The sequence below is a fragment of the Schistocerca americana genome, chromosome 1 (genome assembly GCF_021461395.2).
Source record: "Schistocerca americana isolate TAMUIC-IGC-003095 chromosome 1, iqSchAmer2.1, whole genome shotgun sequence".
Taxonomy (NCBI): Eukaryota; Metazoa; Arthropoda; class Insecta; order Orthoptera; family Acrididae; genus Schistocerca; species Schistocerca americana.
In genome coordinates, this window is record NC_060119.1 from 595,617,919 (window position 1) to 595,644,085 (window position 26,167).

Consider the following 26,167-nt stretch of genomic DNA (forward strand, 5'->3'; position numbering starts at 1 on the left):
GAAGTGTGAAACTATTTCCTAATGTAAAGCTTTTTGCCTGTAGTGGGCCTAATACGCATTTGATATTAGTACTTTGTGAATTATATTCTGTCGTTAGAAAAAGGACCGTTTGTGCCAAAACAGTCTCGTTTATTACATTTGTATTACAATTGTTGCAGTATTAGAAAGGTCTATTTTGTTTTATCTAGCAGACAGTGACAAAATAGACGTAATCAGATCGGGAAACCTCATCAGTCTTGGGTCCTATTTGCATTAACAGCTTTTTCAGTATTAGACAACGACATTTCGACTTTTCATGTAGCAAAACGTTTGATGAACTTCGATGAGATAATAGATTCTTTCACAGAAAGGAAAGCACGCCATGTAAAGCTGTAGCAGGATTAGAGAGAAAAAAATTCTAGGAGCTAGGGATTGAAGAAATGTGCATTGCCTTGTTTGTCTCGTGTCTTTACTGGGTTTATGTATCCTAGATTTAATTTTATGTCACACAAAGCAGCAAGTTGTTAGTTGATAGGGAATAATGAGTGCAAATTTTCTGAAGAGTTCTTATTAAAAAAAAAGAAAAAGAGGGACAGGATGTCAAATCGGCCAATTTTAAGCAGGAGAGGCACCACAGGACTTTTCAATTTCCACTGTCCTGAATATGGTTTGATGGCATCCATTACAACATATACACATTCCAATTCCACAGAGTGAAGTACAGTGATGTGCAATAGAAGAATGCTGTGTGAGGAGGCGAGGCACTGCCCTTTGGCACACTTTTGACCAAATAACATGTCTTACATTTCCTCGAACACATATGTTTTATGCATGAGACTCTTCAGAAAGATGTGCACTACAAAATGAACATATCAGATGATAACTGAATGCTTAATTCATGGGTCGTGAAGTTTATACCCATTGCTTACTGTAAATCAGATTCCAGAATTACATTTGATAATATAGTATTCTGTACATCATATAATATTCTATAAATAATAGATAATATAATATGCTACTTTGGAAGGGCTCCTGTGTTGTGTGAACTAAATGTGGAAATTATGAGAGCAGCATAAGAGGTGGGTGCGCAATGATTGCATACAGTTGTGAGAGCCATATGAAAGGAAATGATGGCTCCAGAAGACTAGAAGAGGGCAATAATTGTACTTACATTCATGATAGGAAATTGAAACGAGTGTTACCCTTTGTGTTACTGTGCAAAAATCTGAGAGATGAATCTGGAGAACAGTGGAAAAGCAGCTGAAAGAAGAACAGTATGGCATCAGGCCAGGAACATTTGTATAATACTGTTGTTGACTTTTCCACCAAAACCCTCAGTTGATTGTCTGGCACTTCCACCTTGCCAGAGTGATCCCATCCCAGAAGTCCAACAAAAACTCCAATCCCCGCTTAAGGTCTTAGGTCCTTCCCAGAACCCCCCCCCCCCCCCCCCGAATCCATTTCCCTCGTCACTACTATGACACACCCACCTTCTACATGCTCCCTAAAATCCACAAACCCAACAATCTTGCATAGCCCATTATGGCTGGTTGTTGTGCCCCACGGAAAGAATTTCGGCCCTCATTGACCAGTGCCTCCAACCAGTTGCCTGTAATCTTCTCTCCCACATGAAAGAAACCAACGACTTCCTTCACTGACTCTCCACCATCCCCACCCCTTCACCTCCTGAATCTTTACTTGTCACTGTTAATGCCACATCCCTATACATCAACATCCCACATGCCCATGGTCTTACTGCTGTGCAACACCTATTTGCCCCATTTATGCATCATTCCTGTTTCCTTTACACCATTCCTGCCACAATGGATCTCTGCTCCATCTTTCTGTACCAGTTCAGAAAAGTTTACCTTTCCCTAGCTAAAACCCATTCTCACATCCTGCTTCTCAGATGCTCCCTAAACCATGGAATCCCCCCAAATAGCCTAACCAAAAAGATTCCTTTCTCTGGATATCACTCCTCCTTTCCCAGTGACCTACACCTTTTCCAATTCCGTCAATCCCTGGCTATCGCAAACCTAGTACTGCAAAAACATATGTCCGTGCCACAGGCATCCCAGAACCACCTCCCCTACCTCCACAAGATACTCCTGTGCAATCCCCACTCCATACATCACATCTCTGTAATTGAATCCCTTACTCTCCAGCACCAGGAGGAGCATTCCAGACACCACCTCCATAAGTTATCCAACTTACTGAAATCCTTCTGCCACTTTGGGGCAGCGCTATCCAGCCCCTATCCTAACCATAGCATTCCAGCACATCCATGCCTCACAGCATCTACACCCTGCGTAGCTGACCTTTTTAACTTCCCACATTCCCCAAGACTCCCTACCAACTCTAAATCAAGTCCAAATCCTGTGAAGGAAAGGTATACAAAGAAATCAGCGGCACAGCCATGGGCACTTGCCGGGCACCTCCTATGCCAGTCTTTTTATGGACTATCCACAGGAACGTTCCTATCCTCCCAAAAGGTCAAACCACTAGTCTGGTTCAGATTCATTGATAATACCGTTCATGATCTGGACTCAAGGCCAAGACACCCTATCTCCTTTCCTTAACAACCTCAATATTTCTCTCCCATCTGCTTTGTGTGATCTTCCTCAACACGGTGTGCCACCTTCCTAGAAGTTGTTCTCCTCCTCCGTAATGGTTCCATCTGTGCCTTTGTCCACACTAAACCCACCAACCCCCAACAGTTCCTGCATTTAGACATCTGTCATCTCTTTCATACGAAAAAATCCCTCCCATGCAGCCTGGCCTCACATGGATGCTGTATGTGACAAGAACTCCCTTGCTAAGCATGCTGAGGGTCACACCAAGGCCTTCACAGACAGGCACTATCCCCCAGACCTTATCCGCAAACAGATGTCTCATGCCGTTTCAGTCTCAGTCTCACACCTCCAATGCTCCCACCATCCCCAAGAAACAGCCACAAAGAAGCGTCCCCTTTATCACCCAGTACCACCCCAGGCTGGAACAACTGAACTACATCCTTCATCAAGACTTCGATTACCTATCATGATGTTCCTCTGCATCTTTGGGGCCAGAGTTGACCTGCAGTATTCTTGCCTGTGGTAAGAGATAACTAAAAGGAGTATCCTATCTTTTGGACTAATGAGTTATGATCCCCTTTTTGGGTTTGACCTCCACTTTCCAAATTCTACAGAAGTGTGGACCATTTGGGGAAGGATGCCTTACGTGTTGCATCTTGTATCCATCATACCCTGAGAGCTTGTGTACCTACTATTTTAATGGAAATGTAATTGCGTCCATCATCCACCTTTTTGGGCAAGGAAGTCTTACGGGGTGCATACTTTACATCCATTGTGCACTGTCATCTCCTGCACCCACGATAATAAAGTATCTTTTTGTGCCCAATATCCATTGCGGTAGCCAATCTGTCATGGCGGGCGAGGGGGGGGGGGGGGGGGGGGTCATCATGTACCCTCTTGGTTGTAGTCCCCTGACAACACAGGGATCACACTACTGATGCCTGAACTACAAACACCACACGTATGCCTAGGAGTAAATGCCCATCTTCTTGGGGTATCAGGATTCCCGGCAATGGCCATCGCACTGTGGCCTTTGCTCTGACTAGGTGGTGCCCATGGGAAGAGCTCCAAATTGGAGTGGGTAGCATCAGGGCAGTTGTCTGATGCTGGTGGTCAAAAGGCTCCAGCAAACTCTAAGAGAGGTAAGGTGCAATATAATCCCGAGAGGTATGACCACAAATTGTTCCCTTCCCGGGCTACACAATGAAAGGAACATTGGAGAGGCATACTCTCGTAAATACTTAGTTTGTGCAAGCTAAGATGAGGAATCCTTTATGATGACAAAGCCTCTGTTTTTCATTGAGAACTTAGAGGACAAGTTTGGGGAAGAAGTGGGGAAGAAGTGGGAATATCCAAAGTGCAGAATGTGTCAGTCCTGAGAAAAACGGCATCCCCTGCCCAGTCGCGTGCATTGCTCACCTGTGCCAAGCTGGGTGATGTCCTGGTCTCCATCACGCCCTATACGAGTATAAACGTGGTCCAAGGGTTTATGTTCCATAGAAGATCTCCCCTTGCAGTCCGATGACGAATTGCATGCCAACCTCCAGCGACAAGGTGTTCACTTCATCAGGCGTGTGTGTTTAGGAGACCTAAAGACCACAGGATTGCTACCCATGCCCTTATCTTGGCCTTTTAAAATGATCGTTGCCTGAAAAGGTCAAGGTGATGGTCTAATGGTGTGATGTTAAACCCTATGTTCCTCCCCTATGCAGTGCTTCAAATGCTGGAAATTTGGGCACATGTCCATTCAATATAACACCAGCCCCCATACATCGGGAATGCTAATGCCTGTCTCACACAAACATTCCTTGTGCCCCTCCCATTTGTGTCATCTGCAGAGAGAACCATTCTCCTTGTTCGCCGGACTGCACCATTTATCAGAAAGAGAAGAAGATAATAGAATATAAGACCCTGGATAGGCTGACATTCACAGAGGCAGAAAAGAAATACGACTGTCTTAACACTGTACAAGTGACATCCTCATATGCTATGGCTACGATGACATTTTCCTCTATGAAAATAGCATCCCCATCAGCTATGCGTCTTAAAATGAGCCCCCAGGGCTGCCAGACTATGGCTGCCCCCCTGATAGTTGGGGGCACTCCTCCTCCCGCTGTTAGTATAACATCTATTTCGGGGCGCACCCCCCCCCCCCCCCCCCCCCCCCCCCAGCCATTGGGGACATTGGCCCCCACTCTGTGGCCAGAGAAGCAAAGGCCTCCTCTAGCTCCTCTCACAAGGCAAGGAAGGGGTCCCCTCGGACACTACCTTCCAAGGGTTCTGCTGCTGTGATGCCGGATCACCAGCCAGTGGCTCCATGATCATCAAACCAAAAGAGAAGTGAGAGGACAGGAAGAAGAAAACCGTAAAGAAGAAAGAGCCCCAGTGGCCACCACACTACCATTTCCTGCAAGTTGCCATTCTGAGGATGAGTTGGAGATCTTAGTGCCCACCGAGGACCTAGACCTCACTGGAGCCTCCGAACCAATTTACCTAGAGACCACAAGCCCTCAGTAGGTGATTGCATGTAACCCTGAGGCGTATATTGCCTCTGCCTTGCCAGAATGTTACACCCAGCCCTATCCCCTTGCCACAAGGATCATATCCCTGTGTAAGACCCAGGTGCAAGACCTGCCCAATATACCCACCCAGCACTTCCTATTCCAGTCCTGTCACAGGTTTCTCCTAACGCATCGGGGGTTGGGCCACCTGTGAATGCAGCCATGTCATTAACCTGCTCTGCTGCAATCATTGCATAGCTTTTTATAATGGTATCACTACCAACCAGCCCTCCACCAGGATGAATGGCCACGGCCAACCCATGGCCAAGAGCAAAGTGGACCACCTTGTGGCACAACATGCAGCTGAACATATTGATTTCAATGGCTTCTTCATTAACCAAGCCACCCAGATCCTCCCATCCACCACAAGCTTTTCTGAACTGCGCAGATGGATGTTATCCTTACAATAAGTTCTCCACCCTGTAATTATTCCACCTCGAACCTACGGTAACATACTGTCCCCACACCCTTCACCTAACAGTTTCTATCCATCCAGTCTGTCATATCATCTCCTCACCATTCTAGTCTCCCACAATCTTTGTTTGCTTCCCTCTGCCAAAGCACCTGCCCATCTTTGCCCGCTCCTCTCCTTCTTCGTTCCTTTTTTTCCCCACCTCCCTGCTGCACAGTTTCCTGACATTGCACATGTTGGCATTGTAGTCCCCAACCAGTCCACCAGACAGTGTTTCTCTCTCTCCCCATCTGTACACTACCACCCCTTCCCCTTCCCCGTCCCCTCCAGATTGCTAATTGCATCCCACGTGTTAGTTGCATTCCTGCCCAAGATGCTGGAGTTGTGCATGACCTGTGTCCTTATTTGTGTCTTTGAATGGTGTGTTTCTCTTTTGCTGATGAAGGCTGTGTGCGAAAGCCTTTTGTAAGTGTCTTCTTAATTTCCTGTATTCAAGTAATCTTAATCTGTTTTTTGATTGGTTGATTTTATGTGCTGGGAATTTTCCGATTTTTTCCCGTGCTTTCTTTCTTTACTTATCTGTGCATAGGATTTTGACATGAGCTTGTGTAATTTGAAATGTTATTTCTTCTGGTGTTTCCAGTGATGTGTGCTTTGCTTAGTCTGTATGTTTTATTTTCACAATTCTGGGTTGTTTACAGGATTTACATACGTTAAATGGAGGTTAGTATCTCTTTCTTGACTGCAAAAGAAGTGTGTTTTTTGGGACTTGTTTGACTGTTTTATTACTGGAAAAAAAAAAGCCTGTAGTTCCCAAAATCCATTGCCTCTTTGTAAGTCAGTCTTGGTTTTTGGAATGTCAGTATCTATATTTTTTGTTCATTTAGAGTCTGTTGTAGTTCATACAACTTCCTTGCTTATGAGAGAATATGTTAGGCTGGTGCATAAGTTCATAGCATTTTTCCACATGTTGTGTGGACACAACTGATAGACATGAGAGGCTTTACTCATGAATAATATAATCTTTTTCACTATTTGCAATATTCTACCAATGCTGTGGCAACTTTTTGATTCCGCGACTGTAGAAATGACGTGATTTTGACACGCAGAACTCGTCGAACAATCATCAGAGTATGTTTTCATCCAGAAAGGAAGTTGGCTGAAGATTATTCGATAAAAAATAGAAAAGGTGAAAATCTGAGGGTGTAAGATTAAGTGAATAAGGTAGACATGGAATAACTTCCCAACCCGACTCCTGTATAGCATCTTTTTGTCAATCTAGCAGAATGTTGGCAGGTGTTACTGCAGAATAGCATAATTTCATGCATTCTTCGTGGTTGGTTTTCTTGGACTGAATCTGCAAGACATCTCAGTTGTCGACAATAAACGTAAGAAGTGGTGGGTACACTGGGAAGCAATTCGTAGTACACTAGATCGTCATTATTCCACCAGATGCATAAAATACATAAAATTATCTTTTGTGGATGCACGCATGTCTTTGTATGGGGTTGCTGCTTTGTTTGGGCTGAACCATTCCTTTCTTTTCCTTATGTTAGCATAAAGACACCATTTCTCATCAGCAGTAGATGTTGTTCATGGACCATTTGTTGATGAACAAGCAAAGATGCAGGTATGGTCATATTTTTGTGATTTTGTCTTAGAGCATGCGGTACACATACACCTGTTCTTTGAACCTTCCCCATTGTTTGCAGATGTCGCACAATGATGGCGTGATTGCAGTTCATCACATTTGCCAGTTCTCGAGTACACTGACATGAATCATTGTGGATTAACGCGTTTAAACGATCATCATCAAACCCCACAGTTCCTCCTGAATTTGGAGAGTTACTAATGTCAAAACAATTCTTGTTAAAATGAGAAATCCATTTTCTTGCCATGCTAGTGGTATTATCCCTATACAAGGCACAAATGCTTCTGGCTACCTCAGCAGCTGTTAACCTGTCTGTTGAACTCAAACAGAAGAATATGTTGGAAATGTTCTGATTTATGTACTTGGCACTCCATTTTGTAGCATCCACAGCTCCACTCACTATTTCCAAATGATGATATAAAACTCTTTAACAACAGTGAACTACAAATAAAAAAGGCAATTGATAAATAAACCATAGCAACCAGAATACCGACATGCAAAGCAAAGACACTGTGACCTTAGTCATCAACTTAATATATCGTGTGCTGAAAAAAAGATTTGCGTGAAGTTGGCCAGACATTTCTGTTTGTGTTGCGGTCCATATGCCCCAGAAACCAATTGTCTTTACTTTAATAATAGCAAAACATATTAGCACATTATTGAAATTTTGTATTCCTGAATAATGGGTGCCTTTTTTTGAGCTATTGTAAGTGCCTTCAAATCTTTATGCAGATTGTTCTTATTCTTGGTATTGGTCTTGGGAACTGAGATGTAGATTGAAAAATGGATGTAGTACTTTCAACTGTTCTCAGTATGGATCATGTGAACTGAAAAGTAGTAGTTAATTTACCCTGTACTTTGAGCAAATGTATATATGATGTAATTTCATTGTCATATTCACGATAAAAGAAATTTTAATTGAACACTTTAAGACATGGAAAATTTTACCTTCCCTTGGGGAGTTGTCCCAAAATATGATACTGTATGATATAATGAAACAAAAATGTCTAAAGAATTCCATCTTCTTATGTTTCCTCTTCTGACAAGTTTGGATTCCAAATAGTTATTTGTTTAGGCTTTGTAGCAGCTTGGTAGTGTGCTCTCCAAGCTAGTATTTATTGTCAAAGTATTTGAATAAAACAAACTGATGGAAGATCAGTAATGTCCACAAGAAAACACTATAGCCACATGACTGAAACTTGGAGACACCATGTTTAATTATTTCCCAATCAGATGATAACTGAATGCTTAATTCATGGGTCGTGAAGTTTATACCCATTGCTTACTGTAAATCAGATTCCAGAATTACATTTGATAATATAGTATTCTGTACATCATATAATATTCTATAAATAATAGATAATATAATATGCTACTTTGGAAGGGCTCCTGTGTTGTGTGAACTAAATGTGGAAATTATGAGAGCAGCATAAGAGGTGGGTGCGCAATGATTGCATACAGTTGTGAGAGCCATATGAAAGGAAATGATGGCTCCAGAAGACTAGAAGAGGGCAATAATTGTACTTACATTCATGATAGGAAATTGAAACGAGTGTTACCCTTTGTGTTACTGTGCAAAAATCTGAGAGATGAATCTGGAGAACAGTGGAAAAGCAGCTGAAAGAAGAACAGTATGGCATCAGGCCAGGAACATTCACAGTAAATCTGATATATACTGTGAGACAACTGCAGTAACACAACCATGAGTATGGGAAAGGTATGCTTACGGTCTTCTTGTATTTGAAGAAATTATATGACACTGTATTCAGAAGTAAAGTATGGAAGGCACTAAGAAGGAAAGAGAGAGAGAGAGAGAGGAAATGACACTGAGGATAAAATGGTAGTACCAGGGAAGTGTAAGTTGTGTGAGAGAAGAGAGAGAACAGTATGACTGACACAGGGGGATGGTCTGAAATAAGGAACTTTTCATCATGGTGTTGGATGATATGATGACTCAAGTGGCAGGAGAGATTGGATACAGGATGACTGTGATGATACTTGCTGGTAACGTGAAATTAGATGCTTGGGAATAAGTTGTGCGATAATACGGCATAAAATTTAATGGAAAGAAGTGTGAGATGCTGCTCACAGCACATAAAAGGATGCACTACAGCAAACATGACTGGGTTGGGTACAGCTGAAAGCTGTGGAAAATTTCAAGTACCTGGGGAGACAACACAGGAAAATGGAAGAAATTACCAAGAGGTAAGTGAATGGGCAAGCCAAGCCTACTCTTTATGACAAGTGTAAGCGGTGTGTTACGGTAAAAAGAAGTCCTCCGTAAAAAAGTAAGGTGGTGGTTACCAAACATATTATAGACCAGTTTTGTTTTACACCATAGAAACCTGGGTCATGAAGGAGAAGGAAAAAGGAAGAAGTGAGCAAGGGATACAAAGTTCTTGAGAAGTCAGATAGGTGTAAAAAAAATGGAAAAGTTAATAAATGAAATGGTCAAGGAGACAACACGAGGCATCCATACAAGAAAAGATTGGAGAAAGAGTGTGTAGGAGATGAGAATGTGTAGAAGATAATATGAAAATGGACAGTAGGTCAAGGGGAAGGCCAGGGGACAAGTGGCTAGTGGATGAAAGCATCTGGAAGATGGGAGAGCCATGGGCCAGAGGAGTGTCAGAGAAGTGGTAGGAAGGCCAGAGAAGGTAGTGAGGCTTGTGTTCCAAGCAGAGTCTGCCATTGGTGGGAAACAGTGTTGTGTAGCTGTAATTGTCAGAGGGTTGAAGGAGACTGTCCAGGAGATTTGTTGGAAAAAGGAATCGGAAGTGGCCCCCACCACCCAGCAGTACCCATGCCTTTATTGAATGTCTCAATCCGTTATTATGTAAAGGGTGCGACTTTTTTGAGCCCCAAGCACAATATTAGATCATATTTCTCTGATATCCTCCTGACACCAATTGCTGTTGCCTTGTATTGCCCTCCTAATTTCTGCAGCATCCTTGACAACTCATATACATTCCAGTGCCACTATCTCTATCCCAAGATTCATTCTTCTGCAATAGTTCCCACTACAAGTGTGTCGCATGCATGCATGCATCCATCCATCCATCCATCCATCCATCCATCCATCCATCCATCACCATTTACTCTATGCCTGCTACTGCTAAGGCCTACAGCGTCAAAGACATACTGACATAAGACAATTCATTTTGTTTACCAAATAATGTGTGTTCACTGTAACGGTTTTAATATGGAAATGACTACCACTGAATTGAAATGTCTTGGAAAAGCCAGTTATCAGTTGCTGAGTGTTCTCTACAGCTGCCCCAATTGCCTGCTATGCCACATTTGGATGTTCCCATACAGTACACGGTACTAGTTTCTCTGAATTCCATTCTTTAAATGTGTCTTTACTTCTCATTTTGTCACTTCTGTCATCCCTGTACTGAATATGGCACAGTGCTTAACAGTGTACGATCTTTGATGTCCCTCCTCTCTCTGAAACTTCTACTTCATCCTTGTGTATCTCATCCTTACAACAGGTTGATCCTTCTGAAATTAGGATGTGACTTACATGCCGTATCTTTCCATCCTTCACCAATCAATCACACTTTCCATCCTGAAGAGCCAATAGACAAGTCCTGGAAGCTGGGAGTAGTATATACTACTTCAAGTTTTACTACTGGCATTATTAGAAAATTTGTCTTCTGAAAGTATGGATTGTGACACAGTCCGTATGTTAATCATATTAAATATGAAAATAAAACTCAAAAGGAAATTAAATAGAAGCAGCGTGAAATTATTAGACACCACACAAGAAATCTCACTAAAGAAAATATAAAAGAATACTTCATAAAAGAAATGGAAAGTAACCAACAAAAATTAGACTGGCCAGTAGCAAACACCAATATGTTGAAAGCAAATGGAAACACCTTAAGAACAGCATTCAAGAAATAAATTCTAAAATTGTAGGAAAAAGAAAAGACATAACAAAATTTAATTTAACAGCAAGTGCCAAGAAAAAGTGCTGGAGAGAATAAATTCAAGGGAATTGTGGTTTTAAGAAAGAAACAGCGTGACACTGCAGGAAAGATGCTATAAAATCTGCCAGGAAACACAGTGAACCCCAAGATAAAAGGAAAGTGAATCAACATTATATGAGACGCGGAGGATGATTTAAGCATCATAGGGCAAGGTAGATGTATCAAAATATTTTTAAAAAATATTTTGGTAAATTAACTAAAAGGGAACAATTTGTAAAGGCTCGGCATAGGAAAATACTGACAAACAAGAGTTATATACAGAAGTGATGGAAAACATACTTTTCACAACTACTCAACTGCAGTTATCTACTTACTTTAAATTTGAAGAATCTGATACAGTTGATATACAAGTCAGCACCCCATCAGCAAACAAAATACAATAAGCAATAAATAAATTGAAGAGTAAGAAGAATTGTTGTGAAGACCAGATGTACTACTAGATTTCACTTATAAAATCCTATCAATTTGCCTATTAAACATGCTGATCCCAGTAACTGAAAAACTAAGTAGGGAATACAAATGTAATTTCTGCATGAAGGGATCCGCAGTAGATCATTTATTCACTTTAAGACAAATAACTCAGAACAGGTGGGGATTTGATGTAGATGCCCACATATAATTTCTGTATTTCAGGAAGGCCTATGATACCTTACATCGACACAAACTTTTGAATATAATGAGGAAATTGGAAATATCCTCCTGTTTTATGTAACCTTGTTTGAGAAAAGATCATTAGAGACTTCAGTAAAACTAATCCACAAGGGAAGCGACTGCAGATGATGGGGCATTAATAACAAGTTCCAAAACAGAATTATTCAGAATGAGGCAAAATTACTAAAAAACCTCTGAGAAAACAGGGGTGTGTGGCAATGAAGGAAGATGAATACCTGATCATAAGTAGGGAAATCAGAAGTAATGCACTTTCAGCTGTGGATGGATTCAGTTTCAAGACTGTTGACTATTAGAGAGACTTTTTAGTAATAATGGTAGAACGGGTATAGAAATAGATGCCCATCTAGCAACACCGAACAAAGCTTTTTTTATTTTCATCAAAGTTCTAAAGGAAAAAATCACTTAGTACTAACTTCAAATTGTTCTTTTAACAATCAACTACTATACCCATTAAATTATGCAGAAATGAAGCATTAAATTTTGGGAAGAAAGGTAAAGAAAAACTATTAATATCCCAAAGGAAAACATCACAGAAAATTTTTGAATCTGTATACGATGAAAATAATGTGGAACAGAAGGTAAGGGGGAAAAAAGAGCGCTCTTCAAACACTATGACGTCATTGAAGCACTAAAGAAGCGAAGATTGAACTGGACAGACCATATATCAAGAACAATGGCGATGGAGAATGCACTACCTTCATTCTTTAAAACGATAGATGGAATGACAAGAAGAGGAGGGCTCAGAGTTAGGTGGTGAGATAACATCTGGGAAGATACAACTAGGATGAACATCAACACCAAATCGACAAATAGCTCACCTGACAGAGACAAATGGAAGAGCTTATAGAGCAGGCATGTGGTCGATAAGGCCCTTGCCACATATAAAGTAAAATAGTAAAAGTAGAAAACTTAGCTACTGGCTAGCCATTATATTCTATTTCCTTCTAATGTTAAGCTTCCTCAATTAAATTTTCCCCTTCATACTGTCACCGTTCCTTGTGTGATACCATTTTGTTCCTGAGGTTTCTCTGTAACAATATAATCAATAACTATCTTAAAGCATATAGCGAAGGTAACTGAAAAGTTTTATGTAGCACTTAATGTTAATAGCGGTCTTAATGCATGCAAAAATGTTTACTAGATGAGTTTAAAAAAAAAATTATAGTGAACTCACCAGCACCTACAGATTTTTATAATAATTATATTCAGTGTACTTCCAACTATTTGTGTGTGTGTATGATCTGTTTTGCAAATTATTCATGCATCTAAAAAAGAAAAAGGATGTGCAATATTTTTCTATAGCAAACAGCAATAAACAACCAGCTGCATGGCAACAGAGTACAATTTTTGTTGTTTTCAGCCAGCCTGTTCCATGTAAATTGAAAACAAACTCGGTTTTCTGGTGTTAATTGTAGTGTAAGTGAAGTAAGTTAAAAGAAATTTGTAGAAGAGATGATCTAGAAACAAAGGAAACATCTGTTGACATTAAAACAAAAATTAGAATTAATTGAAAGATTTGAGAAGGGGGGAACTGCTGCAGAACTATGTGCTGATTATAATATTATAAGACAAGCTGCCTCCCCCCGATGAACCATGCACCTTGCCGTTGGTGGGGAGGCTTGCGTGCCGCAATGATACAGATAGCCGTACCGTAGGTGCAACCACAACGGAGGGGTATCTGTTGAGAGGCCAGACAAACGTGTGGTTCCTGAAGAGGGGCAGCAGCCTTTTCAGTAGTTGCAGGGGCAACAGTCCGGATGACTGACTGATCTGGCCTTGTAACATTAATCAAAGCGGACTTGCTGTTGTGGTACTGTGAACGGCTGAAACCAAGGTGATGGCGTCCTCTCGGGTAAAATATTCCGGAGGTAAAATAGTCCCCCATTCGGATCTCCGGGCGGGGTCTACTCAAGAGAATGTCGTTATCAGGAGAAAGAAAACTCGCATTCTACGGATCAAAGCATGGAATGTCAGATCCCTTAATTGGGCAGGTAGGTTTGAAAATTTAAAAAGGGAAATGGATAGGTTAAAGTTAGATATAGTGGGAATTAGTGAAGTTCGGTGGCAGGAGGAACAAGACTTCTGGTCAGGTGAATACAGGGTTATAAATACAAAATCAAATAGGAGTAATGCAGGAGTAGGTTTAATAATGAATAAAAAAAATAGGAGTGCGGGTAAGCTACTACAAACAGCATAGTGAATGTATTATAGTGGCCAAGATAGACACGAAGCCCGTGCCTACTACAGTAGTACAAGTTTATATGCCAACTAGCTCTGCAGATGATGAAGAAATTGAAGAAATGTATGATGAGATAAAAGAAATTATTCAGGTAGTGAAGGGAGACGAAAATTTAATAGTCATGGGTGACTGGAATTCGACAGTAGGAAAAGGGAGAGAAGGAAACATAGTAGGTGAATATGGATTGGGGCTAAGAAATGAAAGAGGAAGCCGTCTGTTAGAATTTTGCACAGAGCATAACTTAATCATAGCTAACGTTTGGTTCAAGAATCATAAAAGAAGATTGTATACATGGAAGAATCCTGGAGATACTAAAAGGTATCAGATAGATTATATAATGGTAAGACAGAGATTTAGGAACCAGGTTTTAAATTGTAAGACATTTCCAGGGGCAGATGTGGACTCTGACCACAATCTATTGGTTATGAACTGTAGATTAAAACTGAAGAAATTGCAAAAAGGTGGGAATTTAAGGAGATGGGACCTGGATAAACTGACTAAACCAGAGGTTGTACAGAGTTTCAGGGAGAGCATAAGGGAACAATTGACAGGAATGGGGGAAAGAAATACAGTAGAAGAAGAATGGGTAGCTCTGAGGGATGAAGTAGTGAAGGCAGCAGACGATCAAGTAGGTAAAAAGACGAGTGCTAATAGAAATCCTTGGGTAACAGAAGAAATATTGAATTTAATTGATGAAAGGAGAAAATATAAAACTGCAGTAAATGAAGCAGGCAAAAAGGAATACAAACGTCTCAAAAATGAGATTGACAGGAAGTGCAAAATGGCTAAGCAGGGATGGCTAGAGGACAAATGTAAGGATGTAGAGGCTTGTCTCACTAGGGGGTAAGATAGATACTGCGTACAGGAAAATTAAAGAGACCTTTGGAGAGAAGAGAACCACTTGTATGAATATCAAGAGCTCAGATGGCAACCCAGTTCTAAGCAAAGAAGCGAAGGCAGAAAGGTGGAAGGAGTATATAGAGGGTTTATACAAGGGCGATGTACTTGAGGACAATATCATGGAAATGGAAGAGGATGTAGATGAAGATATGGGAGATATAATACTGCGTGAAGAGTTTGACAGAGCACTGAAAGACCTGAGTCGAAACAAGGCCCCAGGAGTAGACAACATTCCATTAGAACTACTGATGGCCTTGGGAGAGCCAGTCCTAACAAAACTCTACCATCTGGTGAGCAAGATGTATGAGACAGGCGAAATACCCTCAGACTTCAAAAAGAATATAATAATTTCAATCCCAAAGAAAGCAGGTGCTGACAGATGTGAAAATTACCGAACTATCAGTTTAATAAGTCACAGCTGCAAAATACTAACACGAATTATTTACAGACGAATGGAAAAACTGGTAGAAGCCGACCTCTGGGAAGATCAGTTTGGATTCCGTAGAAATGTTGGAAGACGTGAGGCAATACTAACCTTACGTCTTATCTTAGAAGAAAGATTAAGGAAAGGCAAACCTACGTTTCTAGCATTTGTAGACTTAGAGAAAGCTTTTGACAATGTTGACTGGAATACTCTCTTTCAAATTCTAAAGGTGGCAGGGGTAAAATACAGGGAGCGGAAGGCTATTTACAATTTGTACAGAAACCAGATGGCAGTTATAAGAGTCGAGGGGCATGAAAGGGAAGCAGTGGTTGGGAAGGGAGTGAGACAGGGTTGTAGCCTCTCCCCAATGTTATTCAATCTGTATATTGAGCAAGCAGTAAAGGAAACAAAAGAAAAATTTGGAGTAGGTATTAAAATCCAGGGAGAAGAAATAAAAACTTTGAGGTTCGCCGATGACATTGTAATTCTGTCAGAGACAGCGAAGGACTTGGAAGAGCAGTTGAATGGAATGGGCAGTGTCTTGAAAGGAGGATATAAGATGAACATCAACAAAAGCAAAACAAGGATAATGGAATGTAGTCTAATTAAGTCGGGTGATGCTGAGGGAATTAGATTAGGAAATGAGGCACTTAAAGTAGTAGAGGAGTTTTGCTATTTGGGGAGCAAAATAACTGATGATGGTCGAAGTAGAGAGGATATAAAATGTAGATTGGCAATGGCAAGGAAAGCGTTTCTGAAGAAGAAAAATTTGTTAACATCGAATATAGATTTAAGTGTCAGGAAGTCATTTCTGAAAGTATTTGTATGGAGTGTAGCAATGTATGGAAGTGAAACATGGACAATAAATAGTTTGGACAAGAAGAGAATAGAAGCTTTCGAAATGTGGTGCTACAGAAGAATGTTGAAGATTAGTTGGGTAGATCACGTAACTAATGAGGAGGTATTGAATAGGATTGGGGAGAAGAGAAGTTTCTGGCTCAACTTGACTAGAAGAAGGGATCGGTTGGTAGGACATCTCCTGAGTCATCAAGGGATCACAAATTTAGCATTGGAGGGCAGCGTGGAGGGTAAAAATCGTAGAGGGAGACCAAGAGATGAATACACTAAGCAGATTCAGAAGGATGTAGGTTGCAGTAGGTACTGGGAGATGAAGGAGCTTGCACAGGATAGATTAGCATGAAGAGCTGCATCAAACCAGTCTCATGACTGAAGACCACAACAACAACAACAAGACAAGCTGTTCAGGAGATTAACAAGAATAAGCTGAAAATACAGGATTTTGTCAGAAAATCTGATTCTAGTTGTGGACCATCTGCACGAAAAAGCATGATGCTATTCTTTCGCAATGGCTTAGCCAAAAACGAGCAGAAGATGTCATTGTTTCAGGCACGGTGTGTGCCAGTGAAGCTAGTTTCGTTTATGAAACCATAGGGCTAGAGAGAGAATTCATTACTTTATCTGGATGGTTAACAGATTCAGTGTTATGGGATTCGCGAACTCACTTTCGAAAGTGGTCTGATGATTCCTTCCAGGAAGAATTTCTCTGTAACTGCAGAGTTACTTTGTAACTGCAATATATGATCTGAATATGGGCAGCTAGCCTGCAACTGCAGAGTTACTATCTATCTGCAATATATGATCTGAAGATGGGCAGCTAGCCTGAAACCGGTCATTGAAAATAAAAATTAGCGATCAAAGACTGAAATGCCATATTTTTATTTAAAGAACGATCGCGGCAATCCCATTAAGACAATCATGTCTAGTTTTGGTAACGTTTTTACCTCCTAACATGCCTGCCATTGTACAACCAGTGGACCAGGGCATAATTGTGTCGGTAAAACAGCGCAACTGGGCTGGTCTGCTGAAAATGCAAGTTAATAAGGATGATTTAGTGGCTTTGTGAAAGAAGTTGACAATCCTGGATGGTTTCTGATACTTGGCAGGAAGTCAAGCCACGTACACCAGTTTGATAGTGGAGGAAAATTGTTACAGATATAGAAGAAAGTGATTTTATAGGTTTCAATGTTGAAGAAGTAACAACTGACAGATAATGAATCTGGCAATGGATTTAAATAGTTTTGAAGTTGTCAGTGAAGAAAAGAATGAGTGGCTGAAGATTAAACATAGAAGAAGCCCGTGAATGATAAAATGGGGATGAAGACAGTGACCTTGTCAGTAATTGTGCCACACTGCAATGTGTTGATACTATTCCATATTATACGGGCCAGAGGGGATTTCGGTACAGTGACATTGTTGCTGCAAGGAAAATTCGAAAAGTTGCGCAAAAATGTCAACTCCTCCCAGAAGCAGACCAACATAGAGACTGATATAAACAGGCCTACAGTACCTATGCACAGAACTAGTATATACTTTTGAGCAAAGGATACATGTTTGAAATTATCTCAATTAGCCATGTTTTCCATTTATTCAAGTGTCTTCTCCTCCACATTACATTGCAAAATTTTTTGCAGGTGCTCACTACATAGTTAATATTAAAAGGATTTGTTATGCAAGTATGTTTATATTGAACAAGTTTGTAGATGCTGCTAGAAGTTGTTTTGTAATTTATAGCAATTTCTTGTAAATATGGAGATTCATCGTTTCCCCATATCTGCACTATTAAAATGAGATGGTAAACATTCTGCAAAGCCTAAAATTGTGTAGCAAGAGTGACTTGCTACTCAGAAAGTAAATTATGTTAACTGGATTAGACAAGTGAATAAGTACTTCAGTAATTTTACACATTATTCTTTGAATACTCTTATATTATTTCTGTCACTAATTTAAGGAAATTACTAATATCAATGCTCTTTCCATTAGCAAATCGCGAAGTCGCAGCCGCTCAAAAACTCGTTCACATTCAAGATCGAGGTCGAGAACACCACCAACTTCAAATTCATTTAGTGCAATTGGCAACATCAGTGAAAACAATTCTTGGTCAAGTGTGAATGCTGCATCAACTCCCGTAACAAACAGCTCTGTCAGCAATTCAAACAGTACACCTGTGAACAACAGTGAAAGGCGATCACCTAGAAGACAGCCAAGGTCTTACAAGGCCAGATCAAGGTAACTGGGTGTTATTATTGTGGATTGTAAAGTGTTCCTGAGTGACTTAGTTACAGTCATGAATTGCTTCACCCCCAAAATGGAAATCACACGAGGACATACAGAGACATTTTTATATATTGTTTAAATGATTTTTAATTTTAGCTGTGTATATATTCCTGAGGGGAAAGAATTAAATAACAGTACCTGCATTGCAAGCAGTTTTTTTGCACCTTTCCTGTGATATCCATAAAAATAATAGTACTCTTAACTAGTAAATACAGCTACAGATAAGAGGGACATAATCACATATGTCTATATGTTTAATTATTTCATCAGTGGAACTATAAAACCAAATCACATTCTGGATCAGTGCAGTACAATTAAAACAAAGAGATTGAAATATAGAATTGTAAACTTGGGTTAATTGCTTGAATGGTCAGTTTACAGTAGTGTGACATCATTATTGGATGGAATTATACAGATGTATAACACCAAAGGAAGTACACATGAACTCAAATTTGATAAGTTAGCCCAATTTCATAATATTATGGTAATTCAGGTATATGTAACTACCTCATATTAAGTGTTGTACCTTCACAAGATATTCATGAACTTTGTAACTTGGAAACCAGACAATTCTAAAATATAACGAAATTTTGACAACTTTTTAGCATGCAGTTTTGTGAACAATCTGATAGTTTAATCCATCTATATTTCTTATTGCACCAGATTATTTCATGTTAAATATTCATGATGCTCTGCAATTTTCTCCCTGGCTGAAGAAAATAATGTTAAAGGAGCAGCATTTTTCAGAGATTTTGTTTGAAATCCAAGAAATATTTTATAAAAATATTTAATGTTAAAAAATAACATTTAAAGCTTCTGGTTTAGGATACAAGTGAAAGACACAGTTCAAGGTCTTACCTATGTTGAAGTTAGTGAACATTCAGAAGAAATTGATGAACCAATTTATTCCCAGTATTGATCAGGACTTAAAAATTTATGTGAAAAATTAATATAAAAACCAAAAGCTAGTGTATGCATCTATTTTCTGACTGATATTTGCATCACAGAAGTTATTGGAAGATGAATGACGTGTAACTGCAAGTGAATGAAAAGCATTTGAGTGAGGTCATGCTTGTGTAGTACAATGAACTTTGAAGGAGGAAGTTGAGTAAGATGCAAATTGAAACCAGCAAACTCCCATATTAATTTATAATTTTATCTGTTAAATAAAAAACCTGGTAAATACACCTCATCAGTAATATTTCACTCATGGAACTCCATTGATTAAGATGAATGCAAGCTTTTGATGATTTCCATCACCACCATCATCAGATTTAAAATTAGTTCTTTAATTCTTGAGAGTAATGGATAGGGATGTCATCAAAAGGTAAGATTTTTCAACCAAGTTGATGGCATTGAGTGCCTGAGAAAATGTTATCCATCAAGTCATTGGAGAAAAGTTAAAGGTTAAATTATCACCCTTTGATATTTATATTAAATATAATTGATTTGGTCAATGAAGAAAAAACATTTTTGTCACCATTTCACAAAATCAGGTGTTAATGGATGTGACCACATTGCTGTGAAGTTTAATTATGAATTTACTGTTTTGTCACACACTTGCGCATTGAAATTTTTTTGATGGTACCAAATTCTGAGTGAGTGAAGAAGAGTACACACATTTTTTTTAAAATGACTCTCTTTTTGTTGGCACAGGCTCGAATTATTGAAGAACTTCTGATTTATCATTATTAATATGTAAAACTCCTTATTTTCTAACAAAAAATTGACTAAAGTAATTTATTTATGAGACATGAACAGTGTTGCCCTTCCAAGCTTACAATTAAGGACGGATAACATTAAAGAAGGCTTTGCAGGTATGAGGGCACTATTGGCTTACTGTCATTAATATTACTCCACATAGTGTTAATCTGGTTCCATTAAGTATAAAGCAACTGATGATACTAGAACATTGCATTGAAATTTCTTTGTTTCTGAGAAAGTAAATACATTTTCTGCGTAGAAGCTGTTAAATTTTGAAGCTGAGTTTACTAACGTAATCATTCCTTTTTGTCAAATTTCATCTTTATCTTATGCTTACTGATATATCTATTGCTAAATAATATAAATTTGTTAGTTATTGGCTACCTCACAACAAATTAACTAATTTTAAATTTCAGTGGATGACACACACTTTTCATGCTTTTCATTTTGACTAACATAGAGTGTAAACAGAAGGAAATATTAAAGGCACAAAAACTGTAAGTCGTGGTACATTATGGAAGTACTCTGTGACCCAAAGACCATTCACAACTTCAATTACTGATAGAAATTTTGTCATAGGAAATGTTTGTTTGCATTGCTATTGTTGTGATATTCAGACGGCTACTTTGATGCAACTCTCATCACTATTGTATCATGTGCATGCCTCTTCATCTCTGCATTGCATAACTACTTCAACCTGTTTTCATTTTAAGCTGCTGACCGCATCAAGTCTTGGTCTGTCTCTACAGCTTTCACCCTCCCCATGTTGTCACACTGATGATTCCGTCATGCCGCATGATGTATTCTATCAACCAATCCCATCCTATCAATCAGTCCCTTCTTTTAGCCACATTGTGCCATACATACCTTTCGCTCCCAGTTTTATTCAGCACCTACTCCTTGCACATCTCATTGTTTGTTAGATCGATATTATTCTATTTAAAAGTGTTTCACATTAGAGCAGTAACTAATTACAAATCTGGCAACACATATTTACCCATCAGGAAAGGCTGAAATGTCCAAAATTTTAAATTATTGTCTGTTGCTTCTTTTGCGTTCTTCCTGGGACTGTCTGCCTCTTAACAATGTACTAAGTGTTATTTCTTCCTTTGTTTTGCAATATATTATGAATTTACTGTCTTCATTGATTGCTCTTCCTCACCTGGGACACTAAATTCTTGATTGCAATTTCTGGGGCAGCATTTTTCTCTCTTTCAGACAGTTCTGGTTAGTTCGTTTGTACACTTCATGAACATATAACTGTATACTTTCCACACACATGTACTGTATCTGTACTTTTATTAACATGAACTGACTTGCATATTCTATGGTTAAAGTGAGCGAGTGATGTCCTTTCATGCAGAAGGACATGTTCATTTATGAGAAGTTTCACAGGCACTCTATAAATGAGTCCGCATGATACAAACATGTCCTCCTTTCTTTTGTGCGTTCATTCATTTGTTCATTCTTCCATTCTTTGACCCATTCATGTATCATATGCTGCACATCCCATCAAGGAGGAGAACATTCAGAAATGTAGAGATGTGGAACAAGTAAAAATACAAACAAATTGCAGAAACTTTGTCCATTGTAACACTCATTAGTTAGAATTTAACTGTGCACAAGATTGTTGCCATATAAGTTAACTAGTGTGCAGATGTGGACACAGTACAAAATATGCCACATAAACATGGCATGGTATAAGGAGATAAGAAAACAGACTGACCAGAATACCATTCATTTGACCTAGATATGGTACCATGTCTCAGAAACTATAGGACTTAAAATTTTGCTTCTGCATGGATCCACAGCCTCCAAATATGTTACAAATGAAAATACACGCCATTGTAGGCTGCATATTAATGTTCTTTATTTAATTTGTGTGATTAGCTGATTTTGACATTGCATCATTTTCAAGCACCTGAAATTTAAATACACCAATTGTGGATTAAAATAATATTTTCTGCATATGTCACTATTTAAATATAAAACATTACACAGTTTGCATTATTTGTGTAACAGCTCTATTTACATACATGAAGTCAACTTATGTGCCTCACATTTTACATTGTGCAAATGTTGGATTCATCGTACACATACATGGTTACATGTCATAATCCTTAGACAAAAACATAGACAGAATCCAAATCGTAATTCTACAGCATCCCATGTCACATAATAGTACCTGTAACTACTAGTACTGTAGCCTGACAACTACAATAGCTGTTACAATGTTGTCAAAGATATGCTTAAGCCAACATCACAGAACTAATGATACAAGAGGTAGATTACGTTTGTCACTGGCTTATCAGATTTAACTAACGTATTGTATTCTATGTTATCATTAATCAGTGATGGGAGACTACATAATGTCATACAAACAAACATTAAATATATTTTCTTTAGTACATAGTTCCGCACTGTCGCCTGATAAACAAAGTAAGAGCCTACGGAGTATCAGACCAGCTGTGTGGCTGGATTGAAGAGTTTTTAGCAAACAGAACACAGCATGTTGTTATCAATGGAGAGACATCTACTGACGTTAAGGTAACCTCTGGCGTGCCACAGGGGAGTGTTATGGGACCATTGCTTTTCACAATATATATAAATGACCTAGTAGATAGTGTCGGAAGTTCCATGCGGCTTTTCGTGGATGATGCTGTAGTATACAGAAATGTTGCAGCATTAGAAAATTGTAGCGAAACGCAGGAAGATCTGCAGCGGATAGGCACTTGGTGCAGGGAGTGGCAACTGACCCTTAACATAGATAAATGTAATGTATTGCGAATACATAGAAAGAAGGATCCTTTATTGTATGATTACATGATAGCGGAACAAACACTGGCAGCAGTTACTTCTGTAAAATATCTGGGAGTATGCGTGCGGAACGATTTGAAGTGGAATGATCACATAAAATTAATTGTTGGTAAGGCGGGTACCAGGTTGAGATTCATTGGGAGAGTCCTTAGAAAATGTAGTCCATTAACAAAGGAGGTGGCTTGCAAAACACTCGTTCGACCTATACTTGAGTATTGCTCATCAGTGTGGGATCCGTACCAGATCGGGTTGACGGAGGAGATAGAGAAGATCCAAAGAAGAGCGGCGCGTTTCATCACAGGGTTATTTGGTAACCGCGATAGCGTTACAGAGATGTTTAGCAAACTCAAGTGGCAGACTCTGCAAGAGAGGCGCTCGCATCGCGGTGTAGCTTGCTGTCCAGGTTTCGAGAGGGTGCGTTTCTGGATGAAGTATCGAATATATTGCTTCCCCCTACTTATACTTCCCAAGGAGATCACGAATGTAAAATTAGAGAGATTCGAGTGCGCACGGAGGCTTTCAGACAGTCGTTCTTCCCGCAAACCACACGCGACTGGAACAGAAAAGGGAGGTAATGACAGTGGCATGTAAAGTGCCCTCCGCCACACACCGTTGGGTGACTTGCGGAGTATAGATGTAGAAAAGCTAGAATATCTGGTTACCATCCATTTTTCTTTGAATAATTTGATGTGATACCAAGTAATTTGCTTAAAATAAGAGGAAATACTTGGCCTTGAGTGGAATGTTTTGGTGTCTCAGTGAGTGCATTAGTGCATTCCGCAGTGAATGTTGATTGTGTGTTACTGCTGGCATATTTCTGTTTCTCTTTTATCATCATCTAATTTGGTACCTATGATTGCTGTTTATGTACCTTTTGATGAAATAGAAGATGGAAGTAGAGGTACATACTTGTTGTTATAGAATGTCCTTTGTGAGAAGAATCTCCTTATTCTTTGTGGACAATATAATTTCAGATTTATTATAACTTCAGCCATGTACTAAATGTGAAACTGTCACATGTTTTGATGTATATCAGGCTAGTTTGTTAAATAAAATGTAGCTGCCATTCTTTTACTACAAGTAATAAATGGTAAAAGTGTCGGCTAATGCCGACATAATAATGTATGGGATTTTTAACCTTAAAATATTTTATGAAATTTGTATTTATTTGACGAATGGCTTTTGTAGTACTGTGTTAAGTGTCAATAGGTTTGCTTGTACGTCCATACATTTGTAAGATCCAGAGTGCCAGTTATTAATATAATACACATCTTCAAATATTTTATGAAGCTTGTATTTATTTTATGAATTACTTTCAATGTACTGTAGAAAATACTTTTAATACATTTGTTTGTATGTCCTCACATAATCTTCAGTCACTGATAAGTGATTACTTAGTATACAATATGTTAGTTAAAGCTAATATGCCAGCAATAAATGTAATGTATCTCTTGCATGTTGCTATTGATAGTTCTGCAATGTTGACTGTAAGGATATCTTTGACAACATTATAAAAGTTGTTTGTAGTTGTCAAGCTGCAAAACTTGTAGCTGTAGCTACTTTTATATGACGTGTTGGTTCAGCATTATGATTTGGCTTCTATGCACATTTATTTATGGATTATGACATGTAGTCATATATGTATAAGGTGACTACAATATTTAAACAGTGTAAAACATGATGTACATTAGTTGATGTCATTCATTTAAGTAGAGCTATCACAGTATAATGTGATTATTTTAATGTGATTTTCGTAATGGTATATTTCAATATCAGCTGCTTGGAAATAACACAGTGTCAAAATTAGGTAACTGCACAAATTAAATAATGAACATGAATATACATTGTAAACAGACATGACTGTCAATAATAATAATGTCGTGTGACAAGAGCCTCCCATCGGGTAGACTGTTCGCCTGGTGCAAGTCTTTCCATTTGATGCCACTTTCATGCTTAGGTATTGCTGTGGAAGTTCACAAAGGCACCAGAAGAGTCATGGCACTGGTCATCACATGTCTGAACTGTGAATGCAATGTGGTACTCTCAGTTTCTGGAGGAGCACCTTGATTATGTCATTTGTGTGAAATATTCTGGTTCACTGTACAGTTTTGATTGTCCTGCATGGAATTTACGAGGGTCACTCCAAAAGAAATGCACACTATTTTTGTAAAAATACAGTTTTAGTCTGCATGTGTGAAAGTTTTACAGTGTGTAGATACAACCTTCCCTCTTGTTTTCAAACTTAGTTCAACCTGTTCCTGTGAGTGGCGTCATCACAGCATGTCTTCAAGATGGCTGCTACACTTGACGTTCGTCAGAAGCAATGTGCTGTTATAGAATTCCTGTGCTGTGAAAACGAGACAGTGGGAAACATCCACAAGAGGTTGAAAAAGGTGTATGGAGATGCTGCTGTCGATTGCAGTACAGTTAGTCGGTGGGCAAGCAGGCTACATGATGAAAGCGGGCACGGCAATATTGAGGATTATCCTCGCAGCGGCAGGCCTCGTACTGCACACACTCCAGACAATGTGCAGAGAGTTAACGAATTGGTGACAGACGCATCACAGTGAACGAATTGTCATGCTACATTGGGACAGGGGAAAGAAGTGTTTGCAGAATACTGAAAGTGTTGGCATTAAAAAAGGTTTGTGCCAGGTGGGTTCCCAGGATGTTGACAGTGGCTCACAAAGAAACAAGAAAAACAGTATGCAGCGAACTTTTGGAACAGTATGAGAATGGTGGAGATGAATTTCTGGAAGAATTATGACAGGTGATGAAACATGGCTCCATCATTTTTCACCAGATACAAAGAGGCAACCAATGGAGTGGCAAATTCACCCAAGAAAAAAAAAATTCAAAACCTCACCTTCTGCTGGAAAAGTTATGGCTGTGGTGTTTTTCGATTCCAAAGGACTCTTGCTTGTGGATATCATGCCAAGTGGAACCACCATAAATTCTGGTGCATATGTGATGACACTGAAGAAACTTCAAGCTCGTCTAAGTCGTGTTCGACCACATCGGCAAAAGCAGGATGTTTTTCTGTTGCAAGGCAATGCACGGCCACATGTCAGTCAAAAAACCATGGAAGCGATCACAAAACTCAGA

General features: G+C 39.3%; 1 protein-coding gene across 6 annotated transcripts in view; it reads left to right on the forward strand.

Annotated features, from left to right (window-relative positions):
• LOC124606870 (calcium homeostasis endoplasmic reticulum protein) overlaps positions 1 to 26,167 on the forward strand; it is a 377,438-nt gene that overhangs the window by 254,756 nt on the left and 96,515 nt on the right. For all 6 annotated transcript variants that reach the window (XM_047139002.1, XM_047138971.1, XM_047138963.1 and 3 more), the window contains one exon: positions 18,248 to 18,493. In XM_047139002.1, the coding sequence (XP_046994958.1) occupies positions 18,248 to 18,493 (246 nt within the window). The remainder of the gene's footprint in view (positions 1 to 18,247; positions 18,494 to 26,167) is intronic.